The sequence below is a fragment of the Coturnix japonica genome, chromosome 2, assembly GCF_001577835.2.
Source record: "Coturnix japonica isolate 7356 chromosome 2, Coturnix japonica 2.1, whole genome shotgun sequence".
Classification (NCBI taxonomy): Eukaryota; Metazoa; Chordata; class Aves; order Galliformes; family Phasianidae; genus Coturnix; species Coturnix japonica.
Genome location: NC_029517.1, coordinates 99,744,687 through 99,765,951, shown reverse-complemented (window position 1 = coordinate 99,765,951; position 21,265 = coordinate 99,744,687). Strand labels below are relative to the sequence as shown.

The following is a 21,265-nucleotide window of genomic DNA, read 5'->3' as shown; positions in this document are numbered from 1 at the left end:
GCCCGTGTATGTTTAGATGGTTTTCTTTTTTCGCCTCCATTTGTACTTTGCTAATTACTTTGGAATTTAAAGGTCAGTGTACAGCACAGTGTGTTGGCTGAAGGAGGCCATACAATTTTAATATTACTTAGCAGGCTCTTGGAAAGAGCAGTCTTTAACAGTATGCATGTTCCGTGAGAGTTATTGGCTTGTAAAGTGCAGACATTGAAGAAAATACCAGAGGACCAGAAACTTGTTATAGCTTAATGATATCCTGTGGTTAAATAAAGGCCAAGGCAAACCACCCGTGCTTATTTTCAAGCTAGGATAAGTTGGCTTGGTGGTAATTTTTTAATTTATGAATTATAAATAATATCTTGTGTCAGTGTCATTGTTTTCTTATAAAATCCTGCTTATAGTAACTTTTTTATATAATTCACGTTTGCCATGGAAAAGATTTGTGCATAATTAGCAAGTACATCATAATGAAGTGCAGTTAAAAACTTGTCTTCTGTGTGAGTTTCGTTTTTTTTTTTGTTTTTTTTTTTTTTTTTTTNTTTTTTTTTTTTTTTTTTTTTGTTTGTTTTTTTTTTTAGTTTTGCTTTTTTCTTTTTCTTCAATTCAATCCAGCATTGAACAGCCTCAATATAATGTTGTTTAAGGGAGAAGTGATTTATTTTGTATGAGGTGCTCTCGGGGTACCTAGGGACCAGTATTGAATGTGAGCTTGAACCTAAAACACAGCATTAAAGTGTAAGGTTTTCCAAGAAAGATGAGCACTGCAAATATCAGCACACTGTAATGCAGAAATAAAATGAAAATTGCCTCGAGTATTTTAATTATTTGGATGTGGAGAAAAAGTTTAGAAATAGCTACTTTTTCTTTTTAGTACTCTCATGTTTGTCATAGAACTGCCCAATCCGGTATCGTTTTGTCTCCCCTTTAATTTCAGCATATCTTTCTTTTCCACGGGATAATAGAATGCATTGTCTACTATAAAGTATGAGCGTTCCGGCTGTCTTCCAGCTTTTAATGAGGTATCTTTGCAGGGAAGGGAGATAACTTAAAAGAAGCAAAACAGTCCATTTCAGTGAAGTGACACACTTTGAACTTTTTTTGATGTGTGTGTCTGATCTCTCCAGCAAGCAGAATCTGACCTAGTTAAACTTACTTTGTCAGCTTAGAGTTTTAGAGCAGCATTACCCAGTCTGATTAAAACAGCAACGATGGCATTCTCAGTTTGACTGCAAGCTCCCCTGAATACTGCCTTACCAACAGGTCCAGTTTGTTCCTTCGTAGCCTATCATGCTATACTTTATATAACCAAGATTATACTGGTAGTGCTTTGGGATATGCCAAAGTCAGTTGAGAGAACCCGCATTCATACATGAAGCAGCGCCGTGTCTGCAGTAGTAGTAGATAGAAGGGATTCCTCTTGACTCGGTGGTCCAGGTCATCCATTGTTGTTCTAGAGGAGAAAAGTACTTTGCTTTCCAGTTTTCTAGCTGGTTATATGTTCTTCATGTTGTTTTTAAGTTGGTGTGTTTCAATTTTGGAAGAAGATTGGAGAAACTAGTCCGCAGCTATTGTAAACTTACCTTGTATTAGGTCTTCTGCAATGAAAAAGCTCCTTATTTGTTTGATAATGTGAATGCAGTTGGGGATGTCACATCTCCTACCTAGTGCACTGAGCAAATTAATATCCTAAATTCTGCTTTGCTATTCCCATTTCTTTTTTTTTTCTGAAAGCGCTTTTTTCATTCTTTTCATGGTGCTAGAATTAGGGGTAGTGTAATGCCTTGGGTGAAGTGTAATGAACTTAAGTTTATTAGTTGATAAAGCCATTGCTTTTCTTTTGGACAGTCTGAAAAAGTGCCGTGGAATAAAATAGTTCTGGCTTCCATCTTTTGTCAATGTAAGTAATGGGTATTTGTTACCTAAGCCTTACAAGCTGTCAACTTAGTATGTACACAACTGAGATGGCTGATAGTGCCACTCTTTCAGGAACAAACAATGAAATGGTTTTTACACCTACCTACAGTGGGAAGATAAAAATATGTGAGAATTGTTCTTTATTTGAGAATTTCAATCCCCAGACTCTTCTTCCTACTAAGTAAATAATTGAATGTTATAAACATGAACAACATGAACTTAAAAATGCTCTCAGCAGACTCCAGTAGTAAAAGAACAAATTTTTTTTCAGCAAAAGGTTTTTATAGGCAGCATTAATTATTTCAACAATAAGTTTTCAGAAACTTGAGATCACCGTACTGATTTCCATTATCACACACCATGTACGCACCAGATAAGACAAGTGGGGTGTACCTGCGCTGAGCACAATTCATACAGGAGGTGAAACTTGGTCTCATGTAACCCAGAGAGTGACGGTACAACTGTTTGTACTTTGGTCATAGTGCGATGGAGCAACTGGTTTGACTTTCAAGAAAACTGTGACAGTCCACTTAAAGTTAGTTCTCATGCTCAGTACTTCAGATATACATTATAAGAGACTTGTGTCCGAGTTGTATGCTGCAATGTAAAAAATACTGCTTTTTTCTTTTGAACATAAACGCTTATGTTCCTCATTCTCTTCTGCAAAGTAATACTTCGTTTGATCAGAAACTGTAGTTAGCTGACCATATCAGAGCCTTGTGCGGGTTCCAAGCATTCAGTTGGTAGTAAAACTTGCCTGAGTTGTTGTCAGGTAAATGAATACTAAATCCCCTGCTGATAGGGATAGCCCAGAGTCCCATTTGTTTTAAAATAAATACAATATAAGAAAAAAAGGAATCCTACGCTTCAATGGATTTTTCAGATAAGGACCGAAGTAAGTCCTTATAGATAGCTGAGTTCATGAACCGTGGGTAGGAGTCTCTGTGCATTAAGGTATAGATTTGAAGCTGTGCGTCATCGAAGGTATGTTGTGAGGGTTCCAGCATATTTCGGTTAATCACTTCCCTTACTCTGGAGTCCAAGCTGACCTGTGTGTTAAAATAAAGAGTTACGTAAGTAATAATGGTGTACAGTAGCTGGTTTCTTTGTTTGCTTTTTGTTCTGTTGGCTTAAAAATATATATTTTAATAGTTTCAGTTGGTGTCCTTGTCCTTCAAGAGTATAAGGGCTATTAGATATGTGTATATTTACACCAAGAATGACTGTGGTGGAATTTGGCAATAAAAACCTGTTGATTATCATCATCAGAGAAACTTTCTCATGGAAGCAGCGTTACTTTGAACAAAGCTTCCTGCAACCCCATTGGCACTAAAACCTGAAGGACTGGAAGATTATTTCCAGACCAACTTCCTGCTCTGTAATAGAGAGGATCTGTAAAGTTTTGTGACAGCTGGTTTCCTTGAGAAGTAGTGCTGTGCTAAAGAGACTGAATTTAGAGTCAACAGGATGACACAGACAGAAACTGTAACCTGGTAAGCTGGTGCTTAATCAAATCCCTATCTTAAAAAGCACGGTGAATTGATGTGGACCACAGGCATAGCTATAGAATGATTCCATACAGAGGCAGTTTGTGCTGTGCAAACAACACTTAATTTGTCGTTACTGTGCTTTTGGAGACCTGATCTACGTGCACTGCAAAAGAAAACCCCACTGGTTCATCCAACAAATAGAATTTAAGTTGAGCAAGGATAAAACCTTCATCTGTGTTGAACTTCATGATCTTTATGGGTCCCTCCAAAATCAGGATGTTCTGATTCTGTGCCTCAAACTGAAGCCTTCACATCAACATTCCAAGGCAATGTAGGAAGAATTTTCTTACATACAGCGAAAGTAGTTCTGATCATCTCACCTCAGTGCTGAGTTGGTCTTTTCTTCTAGCTTTATACACATCAACCATGCAAAACAGCATTAAAAAAAAAATAATGAGGAAAGTAATATACCTCCTTTGGAGAAAGGATAGAAATATAATCTTCATAAATCAATCTTGCTTTTTCTTCGATTACACTTTTGTTGGATTCCTGTTTCAGTTCCTCACAGGCCATCCAGAAAAGCATGTTTTCTTCACTGAATTCTGTTCGTAGAAATTCACGAAAAGCATTTCGACCAGCTGGCGTAAGCATCAACTTGTCAAATGACTGAGCCCAAGCATTCACTTCTTCAAGAGTAGGAGCAGGGCTGTGGAGGTAGGAGGACAAGAGAGAAGCAAACAATTGTTACTTAGACTGTTTTCATCTGGTAGAAGGCATCTGCCATCATGATGGAACAAAAATGCAAAGTTCACAACCCTCTTTATTTCTCACTGGAACTGCCCAAGTGCAAACTGCAGTAAATAGATGCGTTTTTGATAAGATGATTGCCTGTATGTTGGTGAAGAAATTGTGCTTTACTGCTCAGAGTAATTGCAGTAAAGAAACCCCAACAACTGAGCTTTTTGTTATTCCTAATAGTCCTCACTGAATCACTGTGTTACAAAATGAATGAAAATATGTAAAAAAGAAGCAACGATCCAAATACCACAACAGACACCGTCTTGTTTACTGCAGCTTCACAGCTCCTCGTACCTGCTTGGGCAACTCTTATGAGCAAATGCCTGATTCTTGAGAATCTGAGCTCCCCTTTGTATTCATTCCTTTTCTAAGGCCAAGCTCTGCCAGTTCACAGAATCACAGAATGACCCGGGTTGGAAGGGACCTCAAGGATCATGTAGTTCCAACCCCCCTGCCTGGCAGGGCCACCAAACATACACATTTACTAGATCAGGTTGCCCAGGGCCCCGTCCAACCTGGCCTTGAACACCTCCAAGGACGGGGCATCCACAACCTCCCTGGGCAGCCTGTTCCAGGGCCTAACCACTCTCCTAGTAGAGTTAGCTCCAGTGATGTATTAAGTGAGTGGGGAAAACCTTAACTTTTTTTTTCAGATAAAGGGTAGACTGTTTACAGTCAGGCTGCCCAGAGAGGCTGTGGACGCCCCATCCCTGGAGCTGTCCAAGGCCTGGTTGGATGGGGCCCTGGGAAGCGTGGTCTAGTATTAAGAGTGGAGGTTGGCAGTCCTGCCTGTGGTAGGGAGTTGGAGCCTGATGATACTTGAGGTCTATTCCAACCCAGGCCATTCTGTGATTTTCTATGTCTTGTTTTTTTTTTTTAATTTGAAAGCATTGAAAACTGGAACATGATTACACGCTGCATATAAATACAATGAAAGGCTATAGATCAGACTCTTGGTTCTTTGAGGGGCAAGAGATGGATGACTTGCAAATTCAGCTTTATTATTATCCATTTGTCATTTATTTGCATATGCCAGATAATTCATTTTCATTATTTAGTAAGATTTGAATTTTTGTTTCGTTCCTTGTTAGACAGAACACTCAATAAAAGCCATACCTTTCCTCACAGTTCGGAATACCCTCTGCTTGGAGTTCATGGGATGTTCTCCTTGCTCTCTCTTCTTCCTGGTTTCTAACAGTAAGACTGCAAGGTAGCAAGCAAAAGTTTGGTCAGTTTTACGAAGGGAAGGACTGACTGATTACAGGTGACAGGATGAGGGGAAATGGCTTTAAGTTGCACCAGGGTAAGTTTAGGTTGGATATAAAGAAAAACTTCTTTACAGAAAGGGTGGTTAAGCACTGGAATAGGCTCCCCAGGGAGGTGGTTGAGTCACCATCCCTGGATGTGTTTAGAAGCCTTCTGGATGTGATGCTCAGGGACATGATTTAGCAGAGGTTGTTAGAGTTACAGTAGTATGGTTTAGTTGTGGTTGGACTCAATGATCTTTAAGGTCTTTTCCAACCCGAGGAATTCTATGATTGTAACAATAGCCATAGTTATACTCTGATGTAGCTCTTCAGTTATGTAAGCTTAGCAAACTTTCACGTAGCAGGACTATACAATATCAGGTATGTCCTTGGATAGAAAGTAACCTGTATCTGCAACGAAGTCTGTATGTACTCCACTGAAGTTTATTACACTGTACTGTTTTTACCCAAGTTACCCTTAATGCAATCATTTCAGGTCACTTAAAACATCCCAGTGACTTACAACCAGTAATTTATATGAAAACTGTGCTTCAGCTGAGATAAAGCGGTACAGTTTAGGAAAATACCAAACTCCATTTCTTCATTTGTATCTTTCTTTTCCTCAGCATAAGTTTGCTTTAATCTCTAAGAATCTCATTTGTCTCTAGCAAAGGTTTTTGTTAAACCAACCAATTCTTCTTCTTTTTTTGCTTCTTAAGCTCTTGTCTTTGTCTCATTTGAAGCCTTACTATAAGTGGTAAGACTTATTCCTTCTCTTGCTCTTTCCACTGGTGATCCATCATCTGCAGGGACCTGATGGGGGGAGGTGGAAAGTGGTAATATTTTAAGGCTTGAGTAGAGTGGCTGGAGGTTTGGCAACAGAGGAGAGAAAAGCTTTTCTCTTTGCCATGCATTGAAGAGGTAAGGAAACTTTCCTGTTGTGAGGTTTTTGAGCAAGCACGTTTCCTGTTGCAAGCACATCTTTTCTCAGCAACATCCTAACCATACATTGGAACCAATGAACTACTTGAGAAAATAAATAGTTAAAGCCTGTTAGTGCTTTTCTATATAATTTTTGTGTCTACAGGATTCAGTCTTTTAATATGCTTTTTACCAGTGGTTTTGGCCTTTTTTAATAAGAGAAGTGGTATGCATTCCTCACACAAGAATTGATGTGCTTGTCAGAGCTGTTTTTAGATTGAGGGGAACAAACCTATCCAACAGAAAGGGGAAGAAGACAAATAAGCCCCAAAGAAATAAGTTTCCTTCAGAGGTCGTGTGGTGCCTCACAAGATGCCCTTGCAGGTTACCTCATTTCCTAGAAACATATGGGTTAACAGAGCTAAGAGTCAAAATGCATATTCTCAGGTTTCCAAAGGATCACGTGCTCGAGGCTTCAGTTTTAGCTGCAAAGTAAACATGGTCTGTGGGAATCTGGCTGAGAGACTTGTTTCACCGTTTCTTCGTTCTAAATCTACTATTAAGTGTATGCTGGATATTGGCTGTTCTGCAGATCAGCTGCGTGACTCATGCAGACTGTTATTTTTATTCCTATTCATAATTTTTCTGTTCAAAGTGCTTGAGCTATTTAAAGGAAAGGCTTTATGAACAGGGAATAAAAATAGCTTAATTATGGTTTGTTTTGCATTTCTTGCTACTAGAAAACAATTGTTATCAAAGAAATCAGAGATTATTTTAAAGCTAAAACGAGCAACTCTGTTTTGGAGCCTCTATTGGTTTCTGATTTTATTCTGAAGTGCAAGTTAAGAGTTTTCAGCATTGTGAAGTTTGGGTAATTTAATTCCATCTATTGAGTAAATTGCTTTCTTTGAATTGTTTGACAAGTGAAGCGCACAGATAATCAGCATCCTCAGGAATATCAGGTAAAATGTTAAAAATAAAATGTTTATCAATAATTTCAAAGACAAAAATGCAAGTTTTATATACTCGGACTTCATAGGTAAACGTGTGGGGTTCCTTTCCTTATGTGCAAGTATATTTGTAAGTGTTATAATGCAGGTTCCAGATGACCTACGTGAGATTGCACTGGACAACTGCTCAGATCACACTGATGTTTGTATGGTGATGGTTGAGTATAGGAACTGTTCTGCAAAGAAGCAAACTCTGATCCTGACCAGCTCTGTATTTCTGTCTCCGCATCACCATAGTTTTCCTCTGAGCACCTACTGCATTGCTTTGTAGGAAAGAGCCAGAGTCCTTGGCATCCTGCAAGAAAAGAAGCCTTTTGTCTTTACCAAATATTTTCTGTTTCTATCAGGGTGGGCAAGATTGGGTGTCTATAGGCTCTGGCAAGCTGCATACTAATAGCAAAGGAACGATGAGCCTTCCATTCCCTAACATGTTCTTCTCCAAAGTGTTTGCTACCAGCTGCTGTGGGGAAGAAGTAATGGTGGAACAGATTCCTTGTCTGGTCACTCAGATTGTTTTATGACTTCTTTCCTTCACCTCAGTCCCAGGTTTGCTTGCTCTGAAGTGTTCGTCTGGTGGATACTGCGCTTACAAGGAACACTCAGCATGCTGTCAGCGGTTTGGTTTAACTCTTATGGCTTAGAACTTTTTTCTTTATTTCAGTGCAAATTCTGGTCAAATTAATGCTACTAATTAATTAGTAATGCAAACAGGAACAGGACTTCAGAGTATGGCAAGCTTTGCTTGTATTTTAAATGAAATAAATGAGCTGATGTGAGAGTGAAGGTGGCAAATCTTTAAGGAATCCAGTGATTTCTTTTCCTCTCTTGATTTCTTCCCTGATAAATTTTCCTCTTCAACAGCTTGTAATAGGAGTTATTTGAAAATATGTTCTGCTCCACTGTTTACTTAAGGTGAGCACTGAACACCTCTCTGATCCCAAGGGTTTGCTTCACATGAATTGCAGGTGCTGTGAGCTGACACCGCTAATTAATGACTATAGATCTGCTTGCCTTTCTCAGCAAAAAAGCAGTGCCAGACACTTGGCTATTATCTTTCTGACCTATGCATCTTTACACCTGCTCTTAATTCCCTGTAGCAATCTATGCTCCTTCTAAGGCCCAGTCCTCCATCTAGAACTGTTACACAGTATGTATGTATATGTTATTTCTGTGGCAAAAAATGCACTTCAGCAGAAAGCAGTGCACATGTATCTCCTAGTTGCAGCCTTGATGAATACTGCAGGCAGTTTTTTTGCCTTCTGCTGTCCCACATGCTGGCTGTTACCTCCCTCCACTTCTGTGCTGGGTAAGGGCCGTACCATGAGCAGCTGCAGCAGCAGCACCAGCAGAAGCAGCAGGCGTTGGGCCCGCGGTTTCCCATGTTGTGCTGAGCCTGCGCCGTGCCCGGGGTCTCCTGAGTCGCTGCCATCTGCCGCTTGCGCATCTCCGTCCGCTCCGATCCCATGGGCTGCAAGAGAGCAGGACAAGGGGAAAGTAAGGCACATCTGGGTTTTATCGTGTTAGTTTTGTCATAAAAGTCTTACTGAAAGCTACCGAAAGCCGCAGCTTCAACCTGCAAACAAACTATGAGACTATTCTTGGTGGAGCCCGAGTTCTGCCAATTGTAAAGAAAGATATCAGTGAGTGCTGCAGAGCAAGGCTGAAGCTCACACTTTCACACTTTAGCCTTGCTCTCCAGCACTCAGTATGTGCTCTCTTACACAGAAGGTTGTGCCATGTCTCAGAGCCTGATGTGTTTGTAGATTAATTACCAGCTTGTAGAAAAGTGAGTGTAGCTTCACAGAGTTGCAGGGACCTTTTGTGACCATTTAGCCCAACCTCCTGCTGAAGCAGGTTCCCTACTACAGGTTGCACAGGAAAGCATCCAAACCTGTCTTTGAACGCCACCAGAGAAGGAGGCTCGCAGCCTCTCTGTGCAGCTTGTGTCAGTGCTCTGGGGCTTCGGTTGGATTGCGTTTGTGTTGTTTTTTTTTCAGGTCAATAAACCTTCCAGAGGAACTTGGACAGGCTGGAGAAGTGGGCCCATGTAAACATAATGAGGTTCAACAAGGCCAAGTACAAGGTGTTACACTTGGGCCAGGGCAATCCCTGGTGTTTATACAGAATGGGCGAAGAACCTCTTGAGAGCAGCCCTGCAGGGAAGGACTTGGAGGTCCTGGTGGACGAGAAGCTCACATGAGCCAGCAGTGTGCGCTTGCAGCCCAGAAGGCCAACTGTGTTCTGGGCTGCATTAAAAGTGGGGTGACCAGCAGTGAGAAGGAGGTGATTGTCCCCCTCTACTCAGCTCTTGTGAGGCCCCATCTGCAGTACTGCATCCAGGCATGGGGCCCCTAGCAGAAGAAAGATGTGGAGCTCTTGGAGCGGGTCCAGAGCAGGGCCACTAAGATGATCAGAGGGCTGGAGCACCTCTCACATGAAGAAAGGTTGAGGGAATTGGGCTTGTTTAGCTTGGAGAAGAGAAGGCTCTGGGGGGACATCACTGTGGCCTTCCAGTTCTTGAAGGGAGCATATAAACAGGAGCGGGAATGGCTGTTTACAAGGGTGGATCTTGATAGGACAAGGGGGAATGGTCTTAAACTGAGACAGGAGAGGCTTAGGTTAGGTATTAGGAGGAAGTTTTTCACACAGAGGGTGGTGACACACTGGAACAGGTTGCCCAAGGAGGCTGTGGATGCCCCATCCCTGGAGGCATTCAAGGCCAGGCTGGATGTGGCTCTGGGCAGCCTGGTCTGGTGGTTGGTGACCCTGCACATAGCAGGGGAGTTGAAACCAGACGATCATTGTGGTCCTTTTCAACCCAGGCTATTCTATGATTCTATGAAACTTTCTTCTCTCAAGGCCATGATGATTGTAGAGAAACTAAAATTAGTGGTTACAGATTTGAGGTTAGTTTTGTGTTGATAATTTAATACCATATTTGAAATATAATTCGAGAGCCAAACAGCAGGTGGTTAGAAGTTGCCTTGTTAAAATGTTCAGTCAGGTTTAGGAAACGCTGTTGTGAGGTGGGGGAGGAACGCAAAGATATTGTTGCAGACTTCAGGAGTGTCAGAAAGAAGTGCATTATTTTAGCAGAGCACAGCACTCCACTGTGCTGAATTTCTTTTATTCTTTTCTGCTGAATTTGTTTTTCTTTTATAGAGATTAAGCATTTTTATTTCGCTTTTTTTTTTGTGTTTGTGTGAGAACCACCCACTCTCCCAAAGGAAATACATATGACATGCTGAGCAGAAGATGCACCTGTTTTGCAGGAGGAATAAAGCACGAGAACAGTGCAGATAGAAATGATAACCCATGTGGAAGTCTGGAGACCTTAATCTCAGCAGCAATACCTAAATGCCCCGAAATAGAAAATCAGAAAAAGAACACAACTTCCAAAAAACCCACAGCATCGCTCATTTCAAAGTGTGGAAGCATGAATGTGAAATGCCGAGCACATCTGGAAATTCAGATTTCACAGTAATAGAATAAAAGTCTCAGTATTAACTTCCCTTCGAACTCCCTCTCCTGTTTTAAAATCATGTGTCTTTGCGTTGCAATTAGAATGTAATAAGCTGTAACGCGCTGAGGGATTGATAATATATCTAACAGTATGTCAGGCTTCCTTGGACAGTAAACAGTTATTACTGACAAGAGAATTATTATTGACAAGACATCTGCTGGTGCGGGTTCACCAAACAAGCAATGAGTCAACGACCCGTCCAGCATCACTCTCCCAACCTCTGGCTCTAAACCAAATCACAGTCACGTTGTTACCTATACTGTTCCACTGGGGCCAACTCCTGTTGGCCACATAAGAGTTATTAATACATGATAATGCAGAAGAAACAGAGTCTATGTCTTTGTGGTTCCATCCTCTAAGCAGAATTGTGACATACAGGTAGAAATTAATGCTTGCAACATTACATGGTCTCAGTACAATCACAATTTAAGTGCCAAACATGAGGCCTGAACCCACTGTAAGTTACTAGGCTCTGCTTACCGCCCTGTGGATCCTACAGCTATAGTACGTAGTATTAGCGACATGTTATCTTTGCAGGCTTATAATTCCACAGGATTAGGATGAGGGGCTTAAAACACCTGTAATCAAAACAAAAGCGTGACTGCTAATGCCACGAGAGGGCTTTCCTTATTTTCCAGACCAACAGTGCAGGCAATCAGGTTGTTTTAATACTGAAAAATGGCAATTATCAATGGCATCGTGAGCCAGTAGCTCACTCATAAAGTTGATAAAGGGAAGTACGGATGTTGATACACACGTATTTAGCTAACTGTGCTTCCTCCCAAGTCCCAGATGAGAACACACTTTGCAGACACACAGGCAGTGGCACAGGTGCACTGCTCACCTCCAGCCGCTGCTTTTCATGCATAGTAGAAGAGGTGGCTTACAGCCTGATTAATGATTTGCTTTGCTGTCTTGTTTTAAACGGAAAGAATGATCTCTGTTTTCTTAAACCAGAAATGTGACCTTGTGGAGAAGTGAATGTACACAGCTGGGCAGGGAAAGCATTAGCTGTAGCAATCAGCAGGAAGATTTTGGAGCTTGAGGAGCTGTGAGAGCTGAAATGTGTGTAAGTGTGTCCAAGGGTAAGGGGTTCCTTGGAGCTGTTACTTGGCTGTAGAACAAGAGGGTACATTGCTGATGAAAATAAGGTATAGAGCCATCCTCCTACAGCTGATGCCTCCAGATCACCTACATCAGATAGGAGCCTGCTTTCCAGTCAATATGGAGGTACAAGTCCAGATTACTGGCCTGTTGATTTTGAAAGTCCCTTGGGCAGTCGCTCTGAGATTTGCTTTTTGGGCAAGGCTGTATCACTTCTTCAAGGTATATGGAAAAAGGTCCATGAAGAGAGCTCAGAGGGACATTCATCAACATAGCTTGAGAGAGATGTGTTATATCCAGTACTTCAGCACCACAACAAACTCAGATGCTCCTTACTCTCTCATGCTTTTTTAATTCCCTGTCACCTGAAATGCCCTCGCTAGGTTGTTGTGCTACAAGAGAGATCTGTGCTTTAAAGTCTGGTCTGATGGGAAAAAATAACATGATCAGAAATTGCTTATCTTCCTCAAGATAGTCTCTTTATACCAAAATGAAATTGCTGCTGCTGTAAACTCCCTGTGCCGTGAGCCTTCTTTATCTTCTCACATTTCCAGGCCCCTTAGGAGGTACTATGAAGCAAGAACAAACTGTAGGAGAAGCCTCTGTACTGGATACTGCTTGATCTTGAGAATTGGGGTCTGTTTCCTCTGTCCCCTACCATATGCAGCAGAAATGTGCATGGTTTGAAACGGATTTCAGAAGAAAACAGTGGGGAAAAAGATTTTCTAGTTCATACTAATAGGGAAGGACTTAAAGGCACTGCTCTGTGGGCTCTTGGTGAGTCAGTGGGATCTGAGTTTGTTAATATCAATTCACTGTGATGGGACGTGGAATTCTCAAACTCTTGTCACCATTAAGTCAGTCTCAGCTGAAAGAACTCAGCAGCACCTATCTGCACTGAGCCTGAGACCTCAAATACCATTTAAAATAACAATAAAAATAAGTTATCATTGCATGAGTTGCTCTTTGTATGGGGAATAAAATCTCCTGAACAAGACAAATAGTTAATGTTCAGGTGACATAAGGAGTTTCTGGTGTAAAACTCCTTGCTGTGCTGTTGGCTGGACCGGATGAGTCTCTGTGGATTGTGCTTTCCTGTGGAGTTCAGCATCCAACTGCCTTGTGCTCCATGGGACTCCTGCAGTACATTCCTGATCCATCCCTAGGGCTGATCATTAGCTACATATAGAGCATCTCTTAGCTACCTATATCCTCTAGGACAGTCTTCCTCTAGGACAGTCTTTTTCACCTCTTCCCTGAGCAGCCCATTCCAGCATCTGACCACTCTTTCAGAGAAGAAGTTTTTCCTATTATCTGATCTGAATCTCCCCTGGCACAACATGAGGCCATTCCGTCTTGTCCTATTGCTAGTTACATGGGAGAAGAGGCTGACCGCCACCTCACTACAACCTCCCTTCAGGAAGTTATAGAGAGCAATAAGGTCTCCCCTGTGCCTCCTCTTCTCCAGGCTGAACAATCCCAGCTCCCTCAGCTGTTCCCCATAAGATTTGTGTTCCAGACCCCTCCCAGCTTCTCCACCCTTCTCTGGACACGCTCCAGGGCCTCCACGTATTTCTTGTATTGAGGGTATCAATACTGAACACAGTATTTGAGATGTGGCCTGACCATCACTGAATACAGATGGATGATAACTTCCTTGGCTCCTGCTGGCAACACCATTTCTGATACAAGCTGGGATGCATGGGCACACTGCTAGCTGGCCTTCAGCTGACATACCCAGGTCTATTTCTTCTACACAGTCTTGCAGCCCTTCTGCCCCAAGCCTGTAGTTTTGCTTGGGGTTGCTGTGGCCAAAGTGCAGGACCCAGCACCAACTTGGTGTCATCTGCAGACTTACTGGTGGTGCACTCAGTGCCCTCATCCAGATCATCAATATTGATACTGAACAGGACCACTCCCTGGGCAGCCTGTGCCAATGCCTCAGCACTCCTTCTGAGAAGAAACATTTCCTAATACCCAACCTGAAATCCCCTGGCACAACCTGAGGCTGTTACCCCTCATCCTAAAAGCGTGGCTGTTGTACTCACCTCAGACCCTGGCACAATTCTCTGCCATTCAGATGAGGAGGCATTTCTGTGCGTGACCTTATAAACACGACAGAGTGTGAAGATCAAGGAATAAAACTCCTTTCCTTGGTTAAAAGCACCTCAAGAGCTATTTGACTGACACGTAACATTTACGTTATTTGCTCATCTCTCAGCAGAAAGGTGATCTACCTACCAAGAAAACATCCTTCACTAAGGAGAAATGCTTAAAATGTAAACTATGAAGGTCAGATATTAAAAGATATATATAATAATGTCACAGGAATACCCAGAAAACAAAACAAAGCACAGCACAGAAAGCTTTTACACTCCCATCTTCATTTTATGCTAACGCACACTGAGATTTTCTCAGCCTACCATGTGTTTGGGCCCATCTGCATGACCACAGCCTGACAACCTGGAGGGAGCACACAGGAGCAATGGAGCCATGTGCAGCCAACACAGTGGTGCTGTCCTTTGTCATCAAACACCTTGGTTGGTGCCAAATTCCAGAGCACTCAACTTCAGTAGCTCTGAGTGAAGTTACATCCACATGGCAATCGCTGCTCGTTCTTCAGACCTCCCCCAGTAGTGACAGTCAGAAGTGCAAGAAGGATTCTATTGTTGCTCACTAAGGCCCCACAGGGCTTGCAGCTGGGGTTGGGCTCACAGTAAATCTCAAGCTGGTGAGGGGTTGGAGCACAAGTCTGATGGGGAACAGCTGAAGGAGCTGGGATTGTTTGGTCTGTAGAAGAGGAGGCTCAGGGCAGACCTCATTGCTGACCTGAAAGGAGGTTGTGATGGAGTTTGGCCTCTTCTCCCATGTTACTAGCAATAGAACAAGAGGGAATGGCCTCAGTTTGTGCCAGGTGAGACTAAGGTTGGATAATAAGCAAAGTTCCTTCTCTTAAAGAGTGGCCAGGTGCTGGAATGAGCTGCCCAGAGGGGTGGTTGGGTCACTGTCCTTGGAGGTCTTCAAGAAACATTGTACTGAGGGACATGCTTTAATGGGGAAATCATGGTGGTAGGTGGATGGTTGGACTGGGTGATCTTTTCCAACCTTGGTAATTCTATGATTCCACCAATCTTTATTAATTCAGAACGAAGTTCTTCATGAGAACTACAGCCTATGGCAGTGTGTTGTCAACTGAAATATGAATAGCAAGTTTGATAGTCATGTTTCTTCCTCTTCATTGAGGAAAGTGACACAGGCTTCCCGTGCTAAGCAGTGCGCTGTTTTAAATATAGAAGAATTAAATGCATGTTAATGAACACATCCCCACACACGCACATGCTTTAGGCACAGTTATTGTGTTACCTGCCATGTGAGTGCCTAGTAAGGGCTCTTTGGAGATTGTGTGTCAGCAGAGATTTGGCATCTTGCAGCAGAAACGGGATGATGGCAATAGTGGAGAATGTAGGAACGAGGGATGGCTGTAGGTGAGGGGATGCCAGCGGCCACACCACATAACGCAGCTTTGTGTGCCATAGCTGCACCTGGGCCTGCTGGAGGCCTCAGCAGATGACAGTGGACAGCAGGGCCCTTCCCTGAGTGTAAGTAACAATTACGGGATGCTTTTGGGTTCAGAAACAGAGTGTCTTTACCTGGTATATTTATTTTTATAGGAGCTGGGTTCATCTCTCCAGATCAAAGCATTGCTTTACATTTCAAAAGAAACAGCTGAAAATGCATCACACCCACATAAATAACAGGTACCACTGCCTCCATCGTATCATTTCAGCTCAGGTCTTCTGCCAGGGGCTTAAACGTGCTCTGCTCCTCCTTCACTGGCACAGCTGCCCAGAGAAGCTGTGGTGCCCCATCCCTGGGGGTGTTCAAGGCCAGGTTGGATGGGGCCCTTGCCAGATGAGCTGGTGGGGGGCAGCCCTGCCCACGGCAGAGGGTTGGGACTGGATGATCTCTGAGGTCCCTTTGAACCCAAGACACTCTACCAAGATATGATTCTACCATAGCTCTGATTTGGACTCTATCCTCCTGTAAGGCTCGACTGAAGAAGTCATTCTAAAATGCACTTAGTGGAGTCACTCTCCATCACTATCTCTGCTGTAAACTGGGAAAGATGAGAGAACCTTGCATCTTTTACACAGCAAAAGCAACAAAAACACCCTACCACCGCTCAGCCACGTGTACGGATACCACGGCATTCAAGCGGTACAAAAGTGAGTACAAGTGATGTTTGCCCAATACTGAACCCCTCCACAAAGCGCATCATCTCGAGCTGGAATTCAGCTCATCCAGCCCCGGCCGCGCAGCGATAACGGGGAGCCGACGCTGCCGTCCCGCGGTGACTCACGGCGCTGCGCCGGGTCCGCGCAGTCGGAGCGGCCGCTGACTCATCCAACGCGGTGCCGGGCGCGGGTTGTGACTCACGCGGCTCCCGTCGGAGCGGTTGCGGTGCGCTGAGGGCTGCGCGGGGTGAGTCACCGGGGGGGGGGGGGTTGGGATGCGACTGACGCAGCGCGGCTCCTATCGCTGCCCACCGTCGCGATTCGCTTCGGGTCGAGCTACGGAACCGGACTTGGCATCCCGAACCGCCGCCTCAGCCCGGCCGCTCTGTGGACTCCTTTGCATCACGCGGAGGCTCCGTGGGCAGAACGCAAAGGATCCTCGCGGCGCTTCTCGCTGCCCGCTCGGGACAACAAGTGGCGGCCGTTCGGAGGGACGGACTTTCGGAAGCGGGGACACGGGGAGGGACCCCAGGCACCGGGGGAAATCCCGAACAGTCGGGAACGGGCTCCCAGCTCCGCCCCGGGGCATGGAGAGCACCTCAGCGGTGGTGCTCCCGCGATGTGAGAGCCAGAGCGAGGGCAGGGATGGATGGGGGGAAGGTGGGATGCTCTGGTCCTACAGCAACCCCGCCCGCCCCGCTACAGCACGCGGTTGACTCCGACACAACCATCGTTGTTCCGAGCTGGGGGCGGCGCTGTGGCCCCGCTGCCCCGCACGGAGAAACCCGAGTGTTCGGAACCCGCACGGGGCAATAGCGGCACGGCGAGGAACGTTCGGATCGCGTATTTTTCAAGAGCCAAAAATGAAATGACGGAGCGGTCGCTCCGAGCACATTGCGTCGCTAGTAAATTACTGCAATTCCCATCGGCGTGTAGCGGGATAATCTCATTCAGTCTTTGCGGCCGTGCCTCACTCACTCTCACCACCTGCAGCCTCCTCCCGACGGCGGTGCCAATGACGGCGGAGGTCGGAACCCGCGGAGGGGCGGCGGGGGGTGATGCTACCACTCGTGACGAGGGGAGCCCCGCGATACCGGCGTGAGGACCGCAGGCTACGGGGCGAGGCAGCCCCCGCCCTGTCCCGTCCCGTCCCGCCGCGGGACCGAGCGCTACTTACGGTGTCGGCGGCGGCGGGGCCCCGTGGGGCGGCCGTGCCCGCTCCCACTCCCACTCCCGTTCCCGGCCCGGCAGATCCGCGATCTCCGCCCGGGGACGGCGGCTCCCCGGCCCTGCGCATGCGCCCCTCACCGACCGGAGCCGCTGTTTGAGGCCGGGGGAGCGGAGTGAGGCGGGCAGTGGGCGCTCGGAGGGGAGATGGACCGGGGGGAGCGGGTGCGCGTGTGCGTGTGCTCGGGGGAGGTGGGTGGGAAGGGCCGGAGGGGGAGGCGATGCAGCCGCGGGGCTCGCACAGCCGCTGAGGTTTTCAGTGATGCCTTAAATGAGAGCCGCGTTTGTACAAAGCGGGAACGGAGCACGCCCGCACGTTAAGTACCTGCAGGGATGCATCCTCCCGCCCGCCCCCTCCGCCCGTCGCTTACGGCGCCGCACCGCCGGTACACGGAGCTACCGGGGGCAGCCGGGCAGGGGCCGCCCCCTCACCCCGAGAGCTGTGAGAGCTGCCCCGAGGCCGCGCCGTCGGGACGGCACCTTCCCCGCCCGCGGTGCTGCGGAGCCCGGAGCCGGCTGGGGGACGTGGGCGGACGGCGGCTTTCCCGCTGCGGGAGGAGGAGGAGAAGGAGGAGGAGGAGGAAGAGGATGGGGCGGAGGCGGCCCCGAGCGGTACTCACGGCGCCGGGAGGCTGGAAGGCAGCGCGGGGCTGCGGCGGCGCGGCTCCGTGGCACGCCGGGCATCTCCGGCGCTCCGGGGAGGGGCGGCGGCGGGGCGGTGGCGACGGTGGGGCGAGGAGGGGGGATGCCGGGGGAGGCAGAGCCCAGCGGCCACGCAGGAGGGCGGCGAGCGGGCAGCGGGGAGCCGTGCCGCCGGGGGCCGGCAGAGCCGTCAGAACCAAGGGGCCGAGGCGGAGCCCCGGGGCGTCCCGACGGGGCGCACAGACGAAGCGCGGGCGGGGCCGGTGGGAGGAGAGCTGCGGGCGGAGGAAGGGGCTGGAGAGCAGCGCTGAGAGCGGGGAAAGGGGCCCGGCGGCCCGCGGGGGCTGTGGGGTTGCGGGGTGGGAGCGGGACGGGGAGAGAGAGAGAGAAAGAGAGAGAAAAGACATGATAAAATAAACAGCCTTGGGGGTCCCTTCCAGCTCAGGACGTTCTATGATTCTGTGACCCTCCTAACAGGGAAATCGAGCAATAAAATAAGCAGAACCGAAGCACCGAGGCAGGAGTCACCGCGGAGAGACACTGTCCAGGGTGCTGAACCCACCCGGCTCCATCTCGGGACTGTCCTGACTGCTCCGCAAAGCCGCTCCTGTTTCCCAGCAGTAAATCAATACAATCTTCCCCTTTCCCAACAGAATTGCATGGTCCCGGAGGGGAGGAAGCCACCCTGCTACAGTACGAGCCCAGAATCGGAAGATGCAGAAATTACTCACGCCATTCAGATTCTGCCTCCCTTTTCTTTAGCTGCAATTTCTGTCTCTTTCAATTCTGGGCTCGTTTTATTTACAGCCGTTCTACCTTCCCCTTTTCTGGCCCACAGCCATTGCCTTGGCATCAAAGAGAATGAGAAGAAGTGAGGCCTGCCTAGTGTGAAGACAGCCTTCTCTGCGGCGGTGTGCTCTCCCCCAGGGCCTACACCACTGTCGCAACACTGTTGGTGTGAGGAGAAGAGGCTTGCCTGAGTTGAGGCTGCAGGGAAGCTGCCATTCTGGCACACACGGAGTCTGCTGTTGCTTGGCAGCACAGGGAGCTCCCTTAGGTCTGCTCAGAGGGGTAAGCTAGGAAGCTGGACAATGTTCCCAGGAGAGAGGAGACAATAGAAAGAGCGTTTCTACTGTGTGATGGTGAGAAGCTCTTCTGGAAATCACTGCTCTTTTTGTTGTGGCACAAAGCACGTGACTGGGATGTTTAATACATTTCTGTATTGAATTACAGTTGTCATGGCTTGGTCAGGACGTATGGATTAACGATTAGTACTACATGGCCCTGCCTCACTCCTTGGCAGAGAAAAAGAAAGACTTGGTGAGGGTTCCAGCTCTTCCTCTGTCCTGAGATCAACAGCAAGACACCTGCTAACATCAGTGGCCTCTGCCTCCAGCTCTCAGCCGTTCTGCAGGGATGGGCTGAGGGCAGTAAGCTGGTGTGAGTCCCTTAAGCCCCCTCTAGACCAGAGCCATGTCAACAAGGGCACAGTGTAACCCTATGGGAGGTATGGGCTTGCTCTGTTACTCTTGAGGGGGGAGGTGGAGTGGGGTCATGACCAACTAGCACCTAATTAAAGATGGTCGGTTTCTTCAACATGAATAGTAATGCTGAATAGTGTCAGTACAAACAGGCATCTTCCTCTCCTTTCTTCTTGACTAATGACTGCAGGCTGATGTTTGGCTGCGTAAGGAAGGACTGCATAAAGGAGAGCCTGAACTTCTTTGAAAGGAGGTTTATAAAGATGAGGAACTTCAGAAGTTGAGATACAAAGATTCATTCCCTTTCTTTGCCTAAATGAGTTTTAGCATGTGTTTTTCATGCACTTATGGGAAGACAGTTCCCTCTGACATCAGAGAAACCTGCACTACTTGTGTGCTGCTGTGGCTGCACATCCAGTCCCCACTGCTGCATCACTACTACAGGTTAATTCTACTTCACTAGGACAGAGAGAAAGCAAAATGTGAACACCTCGTCAACCTGTTTGTGAGTTCTGGGTCATGGAAAACTGACGGTTTACACATGAACTGTGTATTTAAGAAAACTAATCCCACATAGTTGCAAGTCTTTGTAACACACAAGGTAAGTATTAAATCACATCTCAATTTCAATATTGATATTATCTATTACTATATAAGGCATTATAAATAAATACATCCTTATTAGACTCTCATGAACGATTGTGGAAATGAAGCAGCCTGCAATTATCACAAATCTGAACTAACTTTTAAAAGCTTGTCACCATTGAAAACGTTAAGATCGTGTTATGATAAAGGCAATATAGAATATGCATTCGTATTTTAATAGCATTGTATTGCAGCATTCTGTCAACCAGACTTAATGCCACTCAATGACATAATGCCAAAAGCATTTATTTATTGGCTTGCTTTACTTTAAAGTTCTAGGACAGACTGTGGGCCTCACTCCTCAGCTCCCTCTCCTTGTCCTAGGAGAGCTTTTGCATGTTTTCAGGCAAAGGAACAGGTAGCCTGCTTGCTTTATATATACCAATCTATTTTGCTGTTCCCTGCTCACTTAGATTGTTAAGTAGAGATTTTCTAGACTGTTGAGTGGAGTTGATTCATAGAGCACTGGGGAGCAATTCAAACAGAGGTGAGGAGCCATGTTTGCCTGTTTTCAATGACATGAAAGTGCCTTTGCCACAAATTACTTAGAGGCTTTTTTGGGAGAGGAGATATTTTCAGAAGTAAAATGACTTTACTTGAACTTCTTAGGTTTTGTTTGTTTTTGTTTGTTTATTAATATCAGTGATATTCTAATATTTATTTTATTCCTTAATGAAAACTCAAAATGTGAATATATGTTTATAATCTTAAAAGATGTATTTGAAGTTTTGCAGTGAACATGTTGCAGATGATATTCTGGGAAATTAGTTTCTTGAACTTCTAGCTATTAGTTTTCTTTCAACATTAGTTACTTAAAGGTGAAAGCAGCTTTCCTTAATGGACCCATCACTAGTTGGTTTCAAAAAGAAGACTTAGGTTCAAGGCTGATGGGAGGCAGAATAAACCAGAGTCTTACAGGATATTAAAGAAGCTATACAGCTGCATGGAGCAGTCCACAGAGAAAACCTACCCTACATGCAGGGCCTGCGTGTTACTGCTTGATTTTTTCACAAACATTAATGGAAACGCAT

General features: G+C 45.8%; 1 protein-coding gene across 4 annotated transcripts; it reads right to left on the bottom strand.

Moving 5' to 3' along the window:
• Positions 1-563: 563 nt before the first annotated feature.
• On the bottom strand, positions 564-19,633 carry RGS20 (regulator of G protein signaling 20). 4 transcript variants are annotated; one of them, XM_015855603.2, is made up of 5 exons: positions 18,840-19,633; positions 8,697-8,845; positions 5,316-5,402; positions 3,873-4,107; positions 564-2,960 (listed from the first exon to the last, which is right to left on the bottom strand). In XM_015855603.2, the coding sequence occupies exons 2-5, from the start codon at positions 8,840-8,842 to the stop codon at positions 2,772-2,774; spliced, it is 657 nt and encodes a 218-aa protein (XP_015711089.1). In that variant the 5' UTR covers positions 8,843-8,845; positions 18,840-19,633; the 3' UTR covers positions 564-2,771. The 4 variants fall into 4 exon arrangements, with proteins under 4 accessions (XP_015711089.1, XP_015711088.1, XP_032298619.1 ...); XM_015855602.2 differs by lacking the exon at positions 18,840-19,633 and adding an exon at positions 18,087-18,316; XM_032442728.1 differs by lacking the exon at positions 18,840-19,633 and adding an exon at positions 17,792-18,074.
• Positions 19,634-21,265: the final 1,632 nt, after the last annotated feature.